The sequence below is a fragment of the Phyllopteryx taeniolatus genome, chromosome 10, assembly GCF_024500385.1.
Source record: "Phyllopteryx taeniolatus isolate TA_2022b chromosome 10, UOR_Ptae_1.2, whole genome shotgun sequence".
NCBI lineage: Eukaryota > Metazoa > Chordata > Actinopteri > Syngnathiformes > Syngnathidae > Phyllopteryx > Phyllopteryx taeniolatus.
This window is the reverse complement of record NC_084511.1, coordinates 4,389,623-4,407,428: the sequence shown is the minus strand read 5'-3', so window position 1 is coordinate 4,407,428 and position 17,806 is coordinate 4,389,623. Positions and strand designations below refer to the sequence as shown.

At 41.8% G+C, this 17,806-nt stretch overlaps 1 protein-coding gene across 5 annotated transcripts in view; it reads right to left on the bottom strand.

Moving 5' to 3' along the window:
* Positions 1-1,018: 1,018 nt before the first annotated feature.
* Positions 1,019-17,806, bottom strand: part of trappc11 (trafficking protein particle complex subunit 11) — a 178,816-nt gene continuing 162,028 nt past the window's right edge. For 3 of the 5 annotated variants that reach the window (XM_061787993.1, XM_061787995.1, XM_061787994.1), the window contains 4 exons: positions 16,041-16,132; positions 15,598-15,731; positions 2,059-2,223; positions 1,019-1,346 (listed from right to left, as the gene is read on the bottom strand). In XM_061787993.1, coding sequence (XP_061643977.1) covers positions 1,302-1,346; positions 2,059-2,223; positions 15,598-15,731; positions 16,041-16,132 — 436 coding nt within the window. In that variant the 3' untranslated portion in view covers positions 1,019-1,301. Of the gene's footprint in view, positions 1,347-2,058; positions 2,224-6,921; positions 13,316-15,597; positions 15,732-16,040; positions 16,133-17,806 lie in introns of those variants that run through there. The other 2 variants (XM_061787996.1, XM_061787997.1) reach the window with 2 other exon arrangements.

The window sequence follows — 17,806 nt, the reverse complement described above, 5'->3', positions numbered from 1 at the left end:
CAGGTGGGGCCGGGGATTGAACCCGGGTCCTCAGAACTGTGAGGCTGACGCTCTAACCAGTCGCCCACCGTGCCGCCCATATTTGTTTATATTTCAATAAAATGTACACATTACAGGTAAAACATTTTTAAACAGTTTGGATATGATTTATTGTTGTCTCATTTCATTTACACCTGTAAATTAAAATCTTAGCAGGGTGTGTTTACTTTCAAACCATTGTATGAAGTGATTACAATAATGTACAGTGGACCCCTGCATACTGGCGGTTCAGCACCCATGGACTCACCTATTAGCAGATGTTTTTTTTCAGTTTTTCCCATTTTTCTTTCTTTTTTCGGTAGAACCAACCACAAAAACGCTTAATAACACTTTATCCCCGCTTATGAAGATGTTTGAGGTTCACTCTCGTAGTGACCAGGTTGGATAAAATTAGAAATGAGCTCATCAGAGGGACAGCCAAGGTTCGATGTTTTGTAGACAAAGTTAGAGAGAGCAGACTTCGATGGTTTGGACACGTCCAGAGGAGAAATAGTGAATATATTTGTAGAAGGATGATGAGATTGGAGCTGCCAGGCAAGAGAGCTAGAGGAAGACCAAAGAGAAGGTTGATGGATGTCGTGAGGGACAACATGATGGCAGTTGGTGTTCGAGAGGAGGATGCAGGAGATAGGCTTACATGGAAAAGGATGACACGCTGTGGCGACCCCTAACGGGACAAGCCGAAAGGAAAAGATTCAAGAATTGTTTGTGTTTAAAATAAATAATAAATACAAGTTTTTTCAATGTAATTATAATGGGCATCAATTATCCACAGATTTTTGCGGGCTGTACCGGTCCCTATGCCCCACAAATAGTGGGGGTCCACTTTAGTTTGTATAAGTATTATATTCTTCACTACCAGTATTCCCTTTGGCATTTCTGTATAGACAGCTGTTCTCAGAATACGCAACTGAGATCTGTAGCTCTTATGTTTTTTCTTCTTCAAAATGTTAATAGTGAAAATAATACATTTAAACACTTATTTAGCATTTCCATGATTTTTATTTGAAGACATGCCAAACATTACACCAGTTTCAATACAGTTCGTATCAGATTATAATTTATAATTATTATTTTAGTATTAAATGACAGTCCCCTAATTTATTAGATTGTGTTCATTACCGTTAATAAACATCACAACACCCAAATTAAATGTGAGTGAATTTCTGTCATCTGGGGGTAAAAAAACAAAAACAAAAAAATCATCCAAAGGACATCCTACACAATATTTTGTTCTAAGAGTCGTACATCAAACTCAAATCTCAAGCTGCAGCAATGGAGTCATTGTCCAGCTCTTTGCCCTGTGGCTGTAATTAAAGACAAAACAGTGATCATTTAAAACATATGTTGTACATCATCAAATTCAAACAACAGGAAATGAGTGAGGTGTTTTACTCAGTATTGTGTATACAGGCACATCTCAACAAATCAGAATTAGAAAACTTTATGTACTTCTGTAGTCCAAGTCAAAAACTCATATTATATAGATTCAATAAACTATTTTATGATTTTATTTATTATTTTGATGATTTTAGCTTAGAGCTAACAAACCCCTACGTTTTACCATCTCCAAAAAAATAGAATGTTACATAAGAAACAGTAAAAAAGATTTTGATATTTTTATTTCTTGCTTTGAATGAATCTGTATAATTTATAAATTTGACTTTTGAAAGTTTAATGCTGAAACACAATTACCTCTCCTAAAGTATTCTAATGTATTGAGATGCACCTGTACACGTCAGCCATAAGAGCATAATCAGTCTTCACCAGTAATATTGACTTTATTACAGTGGTAGCCGACAGATGGGGGCAATATATTTGTTCACAAGTTAAAATTAAATTTTCTTTTAAGTCAAAAAAAGAAAAAAAAACATGCTCTAGTGCACGGATCTCAGCAGATTGATGTTGACACTAAAGTAAACAGGTCATGATCCCACCCACCACTGTCCATGTATAGAAAAAAAGCAGACGTATAAAATATGATGTTATGGCTATTCCGCAAATCAACACATGCCTTACCTTGATAAAGATACGATGGGGGAGGAAACGTCTGAGGTTGTATGCATTGGTTGTACAGCGAGACATGCTGATGCTGAGTTGTGGTAATGTTTGGTAACCCGCAATCAGCGGATAATAGTTATACAGCATCTGTTGCTTTGAACCAGGAAGTATACGGAGATGCACCTGCACACAACAGAAAAGTATTACATTCCAACAGAAAAAAAATTGTGAGGATGAAGAGTGAAGAGACACTGATTGGAAGACAGACAACCCAACTCCTTGTTTTTGCCTCAGAAAATACTATTAGGGGATCGATGTTTAAGCAAAGGTTTGACTGTCCATTAAGACAAACCTTGGAGGGTGGAATGTTCCATTAATGCCATATTGACTGAAAAGGTATTTTCCCATTTTCTGATGTTTTTGTATATTTATCACACGTTGATAATCAAGCCAACTTTAATATATCACAAAGTCAACCTAAGTAAATACAATATGCAGTTTCTAAAGGATTTTATATATTAAAGAAAAAAAAGTGAAAAATTGCCACCCTTCTTAGATAGTGACGTATGCTACAAAAGAGGCATCATGTCAAAATCCAAAGAAATTCAAGAATTTGAGAAACATGGGAGAAATTAATCAACCCAACTTTATACTGTATAGCGCTTTCACAACAGTCGCCGCTGTACACAAAACCTAAAATAATAACCACACACGACGACCAAAACTGTTCAATGCCCGATCTTTTATCTTTATGTGTGGGGTCTTTAGCAGATAAAAAATATTTTAAGAGTGGAAAAATCTTTGTGTGTACCAGGCGTAACATATAGTACATACAGAAAGATTGGTTCAATTCTGCCGTCCCATTTAGACGTCTCTCTTGCTTCAGTTTACTTTTTAGCGGCAACTCTCATCCCTCTCTATAGCTCCTCTTGGACGCATTCAGCTTCACGAACGAATCTCTTTATCAAACTCTATCAGTCTGGGAAACCTTCCAAAAAGTTAAACTTTTATCTTGTTGGTCCACAGAATACTAGTCTTGGGGATCATCAATTCATACTTTCTGCGTGTTTGTAGCGTGTGCCTTGGTCCATGTGATGTCAGTATCATACAGCACAGCTAAACACAGTAATCATAATCTGTTCAACAGGATCACATGTCTGGCTTTGTGGTGTTTGGGAATGTGCACAATGTAATTTGCCCAGTTGGTGAGTATTTCTCATGTCCCTTATTTTAAAAAATCAATTATTGTAAATCTTAGAACATTCTTTTTGTTTTCCGTTTCAGAAGTGCTCAATTCAAATGAAATAGGAAAGACTGCAGCACACTGGATAACACCTGAAACATACTCCATCAACAAGAGGAGATACAGTTTGTGAGACAGATTTAAGAACAAATATTTTCATGCGATCACTGAAGAATATACACACGAGAAACATACTAGGCCATGGCTTAGAGTTAGGGTTAGGGTTTTTGTTGCTGAAAAAAAAAATTGTTCAGTTAAAAAAAGGATTATAGTATTGCAGTTGTATTTGACATGGCTCTATTGATTGAAATACATCTTTGTGTTTCACAAACGAAAATAGTTTGGTAATTTAAATTATACAATTTTGTTTAATTGGTAATGGCGTAATCCTTAACAAGCAGAGTTAAATGAGTGTGGAATATTTTTTTCAAATGAGGGAGCTTAAGGTACATTCAACATAAATACTATTCCATTCCATTAGGAGCTCAAATACATTGACAGTGCGGATGTTCAGTAAGAGAATGGGATTTCTTTACATATTTGAAGTGCATTACTAATATGTACTTTAAACCATAGTCAAGTTACCTTTAAGTGAGTGAACGCATAAGGTTAATGCAAAAGTTCAACCTTAGTTAAGTAAAAAAAAAAAAATAAATAAATAAAAAGTTTAAAGTTTACGCATACGATTGCATTATTTTTACTTAATTTATTCACATTGATTTGACATGGTAAACACACATAGAGAATTGTGCTCTGGACTTACCGAATCAAAATACAAGGGAAAAACTTGACGTAATGAAAAAACCTAAAGTTGAAGTTTTTGCTATGATTTTTTTTATTTTGTGTAAGAATGCTTGACTTAAGGAGGCATCCTTCGCCACAGCTGTCCCTCACGCTGTCCAACTGCCTTGTGTCAACCGTCGAGACCTTCAAGTTCCTGGGAATTAGTCTCTCGTGACCTGAAGTTGGAGACCAACATCAACTCCATCCTCAAAAAGGCCCAGCAGAGGATGTACTTCCTGCGGCTTCTGAGGAGGCACGGCCTGACACAGGAGTTGTTGAGGCAGTTCGACACAGCGGTCATCGATTCAGTCCTGTGTTCTTCCATCACAGTCTGCTTTGGTGCAGCTACAAAAAAGGCAAACTCTGACTGTAACGGACAATCAAAACTGCTGAAAAGATTGTTGGTACCCATCTACCTATCCTTGAGGACTTGCACGCTGCCAGAACTAAGACAAGAGCATGCAAAATCCTCTTGGACTCTCCCCATCCTGGTCACCACCTCTTCCAGCTCCTTCCCTCAGGTAGGCGCTACCAGTCAATTGACTGTTGTCGTACGAGAGCGTCTCCAACTACCGGAGACAAATTCCTTGTGTGTTTTTAACACACTTGGCAAATAAAGATGATTCTGATTCCTCAGTATTTAGTAGAAGCACCATGTTGACCTAATACAGCCATGAATCTTTTTGGGAATGATGCAACCAGTTTTTCACACGTGGATTTGGGGATCCTCTGCCATTCCTCCTTGTAGATCCTCTCCAGTTCTGTCAGGTTGGATGGTGAACGTTGGTGGACAGCCATTTTTAGGTCTCTCCAGAGAGAGAGTCAGGGCTCTGGCTGGGACATTAAAGAACAGTCACGAAGTTGTTCTGAAGGGACTCCTTTGTTATTTTAGCTGTGTGATTAGGGTCATTGTCTTGTTGGAAGGTGAACCTTCGGCCCAGTCTGAGGTCCGGAACGTCCAGGATATCCCGGTACTTGGCCGCATTCATCTTTCCTTTGATTGCAACCAGTCGTCCTGGCCTGCAGCTGAAAAACATCCCCACAGCATGATGCTGCCACCACCATGCTTCACAGGTGATGAGCAGTGCCTGGTTTTCTCCACACATACCGCTTCGAATTAAGGCCAAAAAGTTCTATCTTGGTCTCAGACCAGAGAATATTATTTCTCACCATCTTGGGGAGTCCTTCAGATGTTTTTGGTTTAGCAAACTGCATGTGGGCTTTCATGTGTCTTGCGCTGAGGAGAGGCTTCTGTAGGGCCACTCTGCCATAAAGCCCCGACTGGTGGAAGGCTGCAGTGATGGTTGACTTTTTAGACTTTCTCCCATCTCCCGACTGCACCTCTGGAGCTCAGCCACAGTGATCTTTGGGTTCTTCTTTACCTCTCTAACCAAGGCTCTTCTCCCCCGATTGCTCAGTTTGGCCGGACGGCCAGCTCTAAGAAAGGTTCTGGTCATCCCAAATGTTTTCCATTTACGGATTATGGAGGCCACTGTGCTCTTAGGAACCTTAAATGCAGCAGATTTTGTTTTTGTAACCTTGGCCACATCTCTGACTTGCCACAATTCTGTCTCTGAGCTCTTCAGGCAGTTCCTTTGACCTCATGATTCTCATTTGCTCCGACATGCACTGTGAGTTGTGAAATGAAGGTATAGAACCATCTCAAGAATGATCAGAAAAAATGGACAGCACCCAAGTTAAATAAATATATGAGTGTCACTGCAAACGGTCTGAATACTTATGGCTGTATGATATTTCAGTTTTCTTTTTTAATGAATCTGCAAAATTTTCAACAATTCTGTTTTGTTTTTGTTTTTTTCAAAATGGGGTGCTGTGTGTACATTATGAGTAAAAATTATCTTTGATTATTTTAGCAAATGGCTGCAATATAACAAAGAGTGAAACATTTAAGGGGGTCTGAATACTTTCTGGACCCAGTGTATTTACCTTCTCTTAATAGACATAGAGGTTGTCCTAATTTTTGGAAGAATCTGTAATTCAAAGAATACACAAAAATGGTCAGAAATAGCCATATCCTTAATGTCAATTGATAGAATTTCAACATTCTTAGAGATGACCAGGTCTAAGATGTGACCTTGAGTGTGGGTTGGACTCTTAATATGTTGAGAGAGGTCAAATGTATCTAGTAGAACAGAGAGTTCTTTTGATTTTTTTCCCCATGTTATTGTCAACATTAATGTTAAAGTCTCTCGTTATCACAAAATAGTTGTAGTCAGTACAAATAACAAATAAACAAATAACAGCAGTTCTGAAAAATCCATACATTTTCTATTGTATCTTGGAGGGCTACAAATGATTAAAACAATAGCCTTTGGGTCACCTTTAACTAAAAAACTGAGATATTCAAAAGAGCTAAAATCACCCAGTATAATTTATTTACACTGAAATAATGACTTAAAAATAACAGCAATATGACCGCCTTTTTTCCCTTTTCAACACTTGTTCATAAAATAAAAATTTGGTGGGTTGGCCACATATAAAATGGTATTAGAGCTACTTTCTGTTGACCACATTTCATTTAGTAGCAAAAAGTCCATATCATAGTGTAGCGGTTATGAATGAAATAAGAATTGTGCTTAATTTAAAAAGGAAATGATGAGCTGGAAGCGGCGCCTGCATCAATTCCGGGTTATCGTAATTTTAAATTACAGCGTTAGAAATCAAGATATTTGATATATATGAGGGGCACCACGTCTTTTTTTACAAGTTTAACTTGAGACGAAATGACGACAAAACTTTTTAATCAGTATTTTATCGGAAGGTGGCTACATTTTAGAAACTTTTGAGTTCTAGACTTTCCAGAGGTTTCGTTCCGAACCCAAACACACACACAATCAATGTAAGTGGTGAATTTTATAGAACATTTATAAAACGACGTTTCTACAGAAATAAAAACACAAAACAAACAAGGTACAGACGAACATTGGCAAAAGAAGGGATTTGTGACGTGAGATAAGCAGAATGGGCGTGTAGTGAATACGTATAGCTGAGGACTCCTGTTCTCGTTAATATAAACCCAAATATACACTAATCCGTACTTTTAGTAGACCACAATGTTGTTTTACGTGTCTGGAACACGTTTGAGGCAGGCGAGTCAGGCTCCCGAGTGTTCGGCCGGCCCGGTCCGCACCCGGAACAGGTGGATTCGACGGAAGGGAGGAAAGAAAAAAAAGAGGAAAAGCAGGAGGCCAACGAGTTCCCAGGCAGTCCTGTCTCTCGGGTGTCTGTTTGCCAGACGTTCGGAGCAGTTGCGTTGCGTCCGCCTCCGTTCCCTCGGACTGTGCTCGAGCCCCCAAGCAGGGTAGCTCGGAGCGCTTGCAGGAGGCTCTGCAGCCGGGGATCATCCGATGCGTCCTTGGCACCTCGGGTGAGGTGGGCGTCCTGCCTGGCACAGTTGTTGGCGAGTTAGTGGGGGTGAGACCAGAGGAAGACTTCACCACCAAAACTCCAAAAAGCTTCTCTACTGGTCCCAGCTCCGGCCCCTTTTATGACCGGAGCGGGTCAAAAAGGGGGGGTTTACCCCTCCCCCTCCTTTTCTACCACCTTCGCGAACACCGAGGGCTGGACTGCCTTTTGCCTTTATTTTTCCATTTTAGGATTATTTTGTGGTTTAAAACCAGTGGAATAAAATATTAATTATTGGATTTAAGATAACGAGACCATTTCCTCACCCTGCATTGTTCCACGCTCATCCGCTTTCATACCTGTAATGAATGTTTCAAATGTTGTGTGGTGTGAAGATCATTACTATTTTCCCTGTGACGTTTGTGGTGTGGGGTGGAACATTTCATCTGGTTCAGTTAACAACATATTCGACGTTAGACATTCAAGTTTGCAGCAATACAGTCACTAGTGGCGTTCATGTAAAGTTCTTAAAATATTAACTCCCAGTCGAGTCACAGACTGTCTTATGAACCTATGTCTGTAGTGTCGTTCCGTCGCCCGTGGGTGTCTCTGTTGCCTGTTCCAACTCCCAAGTGGCAGTACACAACAGGGTGGAAGCGCATTTGTTGATGCATCCTTCGACTGGCGGTGAGTTAATTAACTTAGCGTCCGGGGGCGAACTCGGCATCCTTGGATCTCCGCTTTGAAGCGCCAGGCAGCCGTGATTCACCTAGCGTCGGCATGGCAAAGCAAATGTCTGTGTTTTGATCCGTTTAGAGTGTGCGTGTGACGTTGCGTTTAGTGCAAGGTAGTGCGAGGCTGGGGTACCGGGTGCCATTTTTTGCGTGGCATGTCCGCTACAATAGGTTGTAATGACATCATTAATCAACGTTGATTTATTACCCAGTGACTTGATATTGAAAAGAGCTAGTCTCGCAGAGATAACTGGAGACAATGGTTTGCTAGAGTCACATTTTATCCTCACTAAGTTTGTAGTTCTACTTTTTTTGTGCCATATTTCTTTGACCAACTTTCTGTCCCTTGTAATTACAGTGATGAAAAACGCCTGATCTCCACAGAGGTCTGACTTATTCTGGAAAAGACCGCACAGATAAGATTATTCAAGCAAAAATCTTAAAATTCTTGCTTGTAAATTAGCAAATTTTTCTAATTTCAAGACTTGTTACTGTCTTAAAGGTGCAAGATTTATCAGCTCATTTTAAGAATTCCAGCCAAGGAAATTTTGCTTATCCCATTGGCACATTTGTTTGGGCTCAAAATAATAAAATTTGACCAAATTTGAGGAAATGTTGCTTGTTTCTTGACAGGCTTTTTTGCAGTGTATGCACGATCAGTGGTTGCACATTGTATCCATCCATCCATTTTCTACCGCTTATCCGGGTCGGGTCGCGGGGGCAGTAGCTTCAGCAGGGACGCCCAGACTTCCCTCTCCCCAGCCACTTCATCCAGCTCTTCCGGGGGGATCCCGAGGCGTTCCCAGGCCAGCCGAAGGATGTAGTCTCTCCAGCGTGTCCTGGGTCGTCCCCGGGGTCTCCTCCCGCTGGGACATGCCCGGAACACCTCACCAGGGAGGCGTCCGGGAGGCATCCGAATCAGATGCCCCAGCTACCTCATCTGGCTCCTCTCAATGCGGAGGAGCAGCGGCTCTACTCTGAGATCCTCCCGGATGACCGAGCTTCTCACCCTATCTCTAAGGGAGAGCCCGGACACCCTGCGGAGGAAACTCATTTCGGCCGCTTGTATCCGGGATCTCGCTCTTTTGGTCACAACCCAAAGCTCGTGACCATAGGTGAGGTTAGGAACGAAGATCGACCGGTAAATTGAGAGCTTTGCCTTTCGGCTTAGCTCTTTCTTTACCACAACGGACCGATACAAAGTCCGCACATTGTATCTTCGTTTTAATTTTTCTCCTCTTCAGCCAAATATAAGAAAAACAGGAGCTCTATCTTTTTGCTTCCTGCATCCGTATAGTGTTCTTGCTTGCTTTGCTCGCTCTCCCCTTTTGTTTACATTTTTCTTTCTCCTGAAGAAACCAGAAGCAGTGACTCCTGAATATTTTTAAACCTGTGGGACTGTACTTTTTGTAGATACAGTCATTTGTGGCCATATTTCAACATTTTTTGATACCCCCTCACCATTCCGTGAGCGTGGCCTGCTAATTAGCACAAGCCTGCTATTAGCAGCAAAGACCAGTAACAAGATGCCTCCTCTTTTCCACTGAAGATTATCACAAACTTCTTCAGAAGTTGGCAGTAATGGAGATGTAAATGCACCGCCTTGGGGAATGAAACCACCTTACCAATATCTCAAAGTGGTGGACAGGAGCAGGCTAACAGACAGGTAGTTAGCTTCATAAAGAGGACAAATGTAAACTGTGGAAACGGCAGTGGATCATCTCTGGAATTTACTGGGAACAAAGCCGAAAGATATGGGACAGCGTCCAAAAGGGAGAACGGAACACCAGCAGATTACTGAGGGATTGGGTTGGCCTGCACTGGGTGATTCTTAAACACCAAGAGAGCGGCCGTGGATGGTGGTTACAGCGAAGGGCAAAAAAAGAGGAACAAGCCAGTGCAAAACACAGACCTCCAACTAACAGATATGATCCACTGTTGCAAGACGCTAGCAAAGAATGCTCATCCCCCACCACCACTGAAAGGTATGAAACTAAAATCATACCACAACAGAAATAGCACCCAAACGCTAACAGTTGGTGATGGAGCTGTCAATGATGTGAAATGTTTTTGCAGCAAGATCACCACCAAAGTAGGGTGTTTTACCAACCACATGGTGTCTAATATCACTAAGAAAATCATGAAGATCACTAATGAGCAACCAACTGTTAAATCTGTCACGATACACATAGGGGCCCTGGATGTTGTCAAGCAGCAATCAGGGGCACAAACAAGATTTCATTTATCTCCTCACCAAAGCGTAATGTCTGGATGCCAAGGTTTTTATAAGTGGACCTCTACCAACGGTACAACTTGGAAATGAACGTTTCAGCAGGCTCATGATTTTAAATAAATGGCATAAATAGATGTGTATTGCTCTATACGTGAGCTTCATAGACAATTTCTACAGACACCCCTACAAGGCAGACGGTTTCTGTCTAAATAAACAAGGGGTTAAGTTGCTGGCCGCCAGCATTTTTTACTATGTACATCAACTGCACGTAAGGAAAACATTGGACTCGATGATGTGGCTGAAGGACAAGTGGCACAGGACTTTCCAGCTTCACCAAACCAATCGGAGGAGAAACAGATACAGCAGCTCTTGAAATACCACCCCCCAAATTAGAGCAAAGCCCAACACAAAACTGACTTTCATCTAGCCTAAATGACTCCTGGATTTCACTGACAAGATGAAGAACCATGACAATGTTGGAATCCAACTCTCATCCCATCCATATTTACCTCCCATCCCCCCTCAGCCGAAACCACAATCCACTAAGGTGCAAAGGGCACCTCTTCCACCCATGAAGAATCTTAACTGCGAGTCTGACTGATATGTACAGGATTATGGCTGCAAATCAGATAGACACATTTTTCTCCAGAATAAGTCAGACCCCTGTGGAGAGCAGGCATTTGTTTATCCCAGTAATTGCAAAGGTCAGAAAGTTGGTTAGTGAAATGAGGCACAAAGAAAGTAGAGCTACAAGGTTAGTGAGGATAAAATGTCAACCTAACAAATTATTGTCTCCAGTTATCTCTGCAAGGTTAGCTCTATTCAATATCAGGTCAGGGTGTAATAAATCAACGATTAATGAAATCATTACGACCAATGATATAGACTTCTTGCTACTTAATGAAACATGATTAACAGAATGTACAGTCAGTTCATCTTTCCTTCGATTGCAACCAGTAGTCCTTGTCCCTGAAGCTGAAAAACACCCCCACAGCATGGAGCTGCCACCACCATGCTTCGCTGTCGGGACTGTACTGGAGAGGTGATGAGCAGTGCCTGGTTTTCCCCACACATACCACTTAGAATTAAGGCCAGAAAGTTCTATCTTGGTCTTATCAGACCAGATAACCTTATTTCTCCTTATCTTGGAGTCCTTAAAGTGTTTTTTAGAAAACTCCATGCGGGCTTTCATGTGTCTTGCACTGAGGAGAGGGTTCCGTCGAGCCACTCTACCATCAAGCCCCAACTGTGGAGGGCTGCAGTGATGGTTGACTTTGTAGAACTTTCTCGCAAGCTCTAAGAAGGGTTCTGGTCGTCCCAAACAAGGATTATGGAGGCCACTGTGCTCTTGGGAACCTTAAGTGCAGCAGAATGTTTTTTGTAACCTTGTCCAGATCTGTGCCTTGCCACTTGCCGTTGTCTCTGAGCTCTTCAGGCAGTTCCTTTGAGCTCATCATTCTCATTTGATCTGACATGCACTGTGAGCTGTAACGTCTTATATAGACAAGTGTAGCTTTCCTAATCAAGTCCAATCAGTATAATCAAACACAGATGGACTCGAATGAAGGCGTAGAACCATCTCAAGGATGATAAAGGAAATGGACAGCACCCGAGTTAAATATATGAGCGTCACAGCAAATGGTCTCAATACTTATGGCTGTGTGATATTTCATTTTCTTTTTTAATAAATCTGCAAAATTTTCAACAATTCCGTTTTTTTCTGTCAATATGGGGTGCTCTGTATACATTAATGGTGAAAAAATGAACTTAAATGATTTTAGCAAATGGCTGCAATATAGCAAAGGGTGAAAACTTTAAGGGGGTCTGAATACTTTCAGTACCCAGTGTAGATGTAGCACCATTCTAAATGAGGCTATACCAACAAATTTTAGCTTCTTGAATAAGTGTTGAAACGTTAAAATGTATGTTAACAATAGCATGGAAAACAAAAAAAATCAAAAGAACTCTGCCATACTGGACACATTTGACCTCTCAACATATAAAGAGTCCAACTCACACACAAGGTCACATCTTAGACCTAGTAATCTCAAAGGATGTCGAGATTTCATCAATTGATATTGAGGACTTGGGTATTCCTGATCATTTTTGTGTTCTTTGAAATACAGATTTTTCCAAAAGTTCAGATAACCCCTGTGTCTATTTAGAAAAGGTACATATATTACCAGCGCAAAGTTTGTGGAGACCAGAGCTGTCATCAACTGTGAATGCTAAGACATTTGATGAACCTTTAGATAATTTCACCTGGAAAATCTCAAATGTCATGGATGCTGGTGCTCCTATTAAAACTAAGACAACCTTGAACCGACCTAAAATGAAGAAGCACTATGATGATAAAGGCCTCCAAATCAAAGTGTAGGACGTAAGTGGAGAAAATTCCAAATTTATTACAACCTCTACAGTCTTTGTAATTTTACCCACGACTTAGTCGGGTGGACAACATTTCTCTGAAATCATTAGTAATAACGCCGGCACGGTAGACGACTGGTTCCATTCCATCTGGTCGCACTTGCGTTGAGTGCCTGTTTTAATGCTCCCTCGAACACAGTCTCACTATAAGACTTGGTGGTTAAAAGTCACCATCTTTTTCAGTGATTTAGTCAATCTCCACCACCTGCTGTCCTGTTTTGAAAAGAGAGTGCGGTGAAGAGAGAGCACAGTGTAGTGACGAGGAGTCCAACTTGCAGTGTCTTTGGTCATCACTGGTGGTGATCATGTTCCATTAATGAGGAGTGAAGTGTGACCTCTTTGTAACACTGGAGGTCTGTTTCTGCGTTTGCTGACCGGCATCTGTAGAGCTGATAAAAGAAGATCTGTTCCATTGTTTAACAGTCATCAATTTCTTCCCCTCAGTCACGTTGTGGGTGTCCTGAGGAGACTTCCAGACCTTCTGGGTCACTAAACACAACAGCAAATCAAAACACACAACACCAAATAACTCATCACAACAACTAGTAACTAAACACAACAGCAAATGAAAAATCATACCAGGAAATGAAAAAAGACTCATCGCTGATTGGACGAGAGGGAGGACTTGATTGGACGCTTTGACCAGCATGTTATTCCGCATCTGGAGTAGTTTTTAAATGAGCATTACCGGTTATTCAAACGTTGCTGCTGCTATCAAATAATATTTTGACTTGGGACCGATGTAATACGTTTTATTTTGTGGCTCTGCGTTACATAACTACTGTGAAATTTCCTGCGCGGTCGACCACACTGGGTTTCGAACACCACTTTTAAGGATTGGGGAGTGGGGTTTCTTAATGTACATCCACACCGCCTACTTAGCTTGCTCCCATTACACATACCTATGAGGTGCATCGATATGCTCAGGACTATAACGACATTCAAATAAATATGCACACGCTGACAACACATTTAAAAGAGTTTGAGCTGCACAGACGTCGTTGTCCAATCAAGTCGTCGCTCATGTCCAATCAGCGAAGAGTCTTATCTCCCTCAACATTACTTACCTCCTCTTGTAGTTTCATCCAATCAGCAATAAGTCTTATCCCCAACTAGTACTTACCTTTTCCGGTAGCTTAATGTCGTGTTTTTTCTTTGCTGTTGTGATTTTTCATTTGCTCTTGTGTTTAGTTACTTCTTGTTGTGATTAGTTATTTGGTGTTGTATTTTTGAATTGCTGTTGTGTTTAGTTATTTGTTGCTGTGATTAGTTATTTGTTGTTGCGCTTTTTAATTTGCTGTAGTGATTAATTATTTGCTGTTGTGTTTTTTATTTGCCATTGTGTTTAGTTATTTGCTGTTGTGTTTTCCACTTCAGGGGCACCGTAAAAATATTACTTGAGTAAATGTAACGGAGCAAATGTAGCGCGTTACTTCCCAACTCTACATATATGAACATCACTACTCACTAGAAGGAATTTATTATCTGCATAGCCCGTTCGCCACTCAGAATACAGTCCAGGAGAGATGGGAGGGATGGGTGGATCAAACATTTTTAAGGCATGGGGAGTCCTGTATTTTTGTTCTTAAAATATTACGTTTCAACCAAGTAGTATATGGTTCTTAAACCATCCATCCAATTTCTGAGCCGCTTATCCTCACAAGGGTTGCGGAAGTGCTGGAGCCAATCCCAGCTATCATCGGGCAGGAGGCGGGGTACACCCTGAACTGGTTGCCAGCCAATCGCAGGGCAGATATAAACAAACAACTATACGCACTCACATTCACACCTACGGGCCATTTAGAGTATTCAATTAACCTACCATGCATGTTTTTGGGATGTGGGAGGGAACCGGAGTGCCCGGAGAAAACCCACGCAGGCACGGGGAGAACATCCAAACTCCACACAGGCGGGGTCGGGGATTGAACCTCAGAACTGTGAGGCAGACGCTCTAACCAGTCATCCACCATGGCGCGGTTCTTAAAACGTTCTAGCTTATATAATATATATAAAATAAGGACACAGTAAAAAATAATACATCAAAAGGTCTCTCAAATTTTGGGGGTGCTTTTATTCTCTTTAAATGGGCTAGACATGCCACTGGTGGAGCCTCCTAACACTCTTCCCTGTGAGAATTCTGGCCCACCAACATTGATTGACAGAAGGTTAGCATAAATGCCTTAAATGAAACAGGCACCTATGGCTGCAGGTATTTATTATTACTTATTGATTTATTTATTATAATGTAAACATGAAATTCTAAATAAACTACTTTTTTTCAAATTCTTTGACCATTTTTCATAATCATTATAAATGGAAATGGAAACACACCTTCCTTGTGTGTTTTGGACATACTTGGCAAATAAAGATGATTCTGATTCTGATTCTGATACATGCTCAACCAGGACGTTGGACAGTCTTCCATTTTCAATAGTCCAAGTATAGACAATCTACACTTTTGTGGAGATGTGATTGCCTCCATCTATCATAAATGTAGGGGGTTGAAAGCGATTTTATCACCTATTTTCAGTCGGCGCTGACTGAACGCATACAAGGGCGCCAACCATGCGCCAGAGCTATGTACAGCAACGTGGATGCCTGCTTACAGTAAACCCTGAAATAGAGTAAGAATGGAACCACATCCAAGTCCTTAATCTCTCTGTGTATGCATAATGCATAAACAATGGAAGCATCAAAAAGAGGATGTCTTTCAACGAGGCCTGTGGATAACAAATTTAGCTATTTTTAGTGACAGAAGAGAGAGATTTTACCTGTTTTAGTCCAGAAAACATGAAGGAATCAGATGGTTCGACAGCTATCTGCACCTCCTGGACCAGAACTGTTCTGTTCTCTATGTGGAAACAAACTGGAAGGGACTCTCGGACTCTCCCAAAGGGAGGGATATCTATAGCAATATGAAGACAACATGAAAAAAAGAGTGACTATGCATCCATTAGTCATTTACACAGAAACCTTTTCACAAAGCATTAGGGTGTCAAAACTCCAGATTGCAGGCCTATAAGCAGCCCACAACCCAGGGTTATTGGCTCGAAGCAAATTCTATCAATAAAATAGGGCATGCATCGGAAAATTTAAGTAGTCAAACTCTACTTCTGACAAAAAATAATGGTTGGTGCCATTATTCGGAGTAAGGGTGCACTCACACTGGGCCAGTTAACCTCAATGTTAGATAATATCACATAAGTATACTAACCAGCATGGATGTAAAGTGGGACAGGCTCCAGAAAGGCATGTGGCAGAGTGACTGTTGTGCCGATGAGAGGACTACCTGGGCTGGAGGAATGTCTGAAGAGAATTGCAATGAAGTTCTCAAAGTTTCTCAAGGTATTATAGTCAGTCATCAACACTGTGAATAAGGTATGTAACATTCATGTCAAGTTTGAGTTTTGTGGCTCTTAAAGGGGAAGTTTGCAGTGCTAGCAAGATTTGAATGTAGCCTCACTTCACTCCTCTCTCTACTCTTGAATCTCTGACTCAAGCCACGCCCCTAAAGTGAACATGCACGAGAAGTGGAATGTACGAACGTGCACGGTAAAGAAGCCAATCTTAGCCATCACTACTACATGTGTTGCAAAACACAAAATGTTACGGGTTTGATGTATTTTTTGGAATGCAGCCTATAAACAAAACTTTAAAAAAGGTGATAAACTTACCTGTCGAGCAGAAACGTTAATTCCGCTTCAGTTCTGAATCCTCTTAGCTGCATGTGGCCCCTCCACATCTGGGGCAACCTTAAGTGCTGGTTGAGTATGTGATTCTCACTCCACGATGCATTAAAGAGAGGGCACTGGCAGCTCTTTCTTTTAGCCTTGCTGTCAGCACACTTATCTCACAACTGGTTAAGAGACAATCTCAACGCTTTTCCCTCGTTTTTACATTTTACATTTACCTTTGTTTTTACTTTGTGAGACTATTTTGTATTTTTGAGAGCGGAGTAGTCCCGTTTTCAAAGCTACAATCTTTAGCCGCACCATTGCTGGACATCGACGAGGCTCTTCGGCTACCACAGACTTGGCCTCCAATACTCCGACCAAATAAACGCGATGATGGACTCGTGCACCACTTGCACCCTTCTCCTTGAGAGGCTAGAGGGACGTGTCCGCCAACTACAGCAGAATAATTTGGTAACTAGATGGGGAGGGCACACCTGATAGCGTAGGTTGTAGCCGACCTACTAGTCCTGCTAACAGGACCCAAGGTGCTAGCTAACCGCGGTGAGCCTGTTCAGACGCATAACAGATTCACTCCTTTAGCTAGTCCCATTCCTACTCAGTCTACTGGCTCCCGCACCTTAATCACAGGTGACTCCATCACTCGTACCATCCATCAATCCATCCATCCATCCATCTTCTACCGCTTATCCGAGGTCGGGTCGCGGGGGCAGTAGCTTTAGCAGGGACGCCCAGACTTCCCTTTCCCCAGCCACTTCATCCAGCTCTTCCACGGGGATCCTGAGGCGTTTCCAGGCCAGCCGAAGGATGTAGTCTCTCCAACGCTGGTCGTCCCCGGTGTCTCCTCCCGGTGGGACATGCCCGGAACACCTCACCAGGGAGGCATCCGAATCAGATGCCCCAGCCACCTCATCTGGCTCCTCTCTATGTGAAGGAGCAACGGCTCTACTCTGAGATCCTCCCGGATGACCGAGCTTCTCACCCTATCTCTAAGGGAGAGCCCGGACACCCTGCGGAGGAAACTCATTTCGGCCGCTTGTATCCGGGATCTCGCTCTTTTGGTCACGACCCACAGCTCGTGACCATAGGTGAGGGTAGGAACGTAGATCGACCGGTAAATCGAGAGCTTCGCCTTTCGGTTTAGCTCCTTCTTTACCACAACGGATCGATACAAAGTCCGCATCACTGCAGACGCTGCACCGATCCGCCTGTCGATCTCCCGTTCCATTCTTCCCTCACTCGTGAACAAGACCCCAAGATACTTGAACTCCTCCACTTGGGGCAGGAT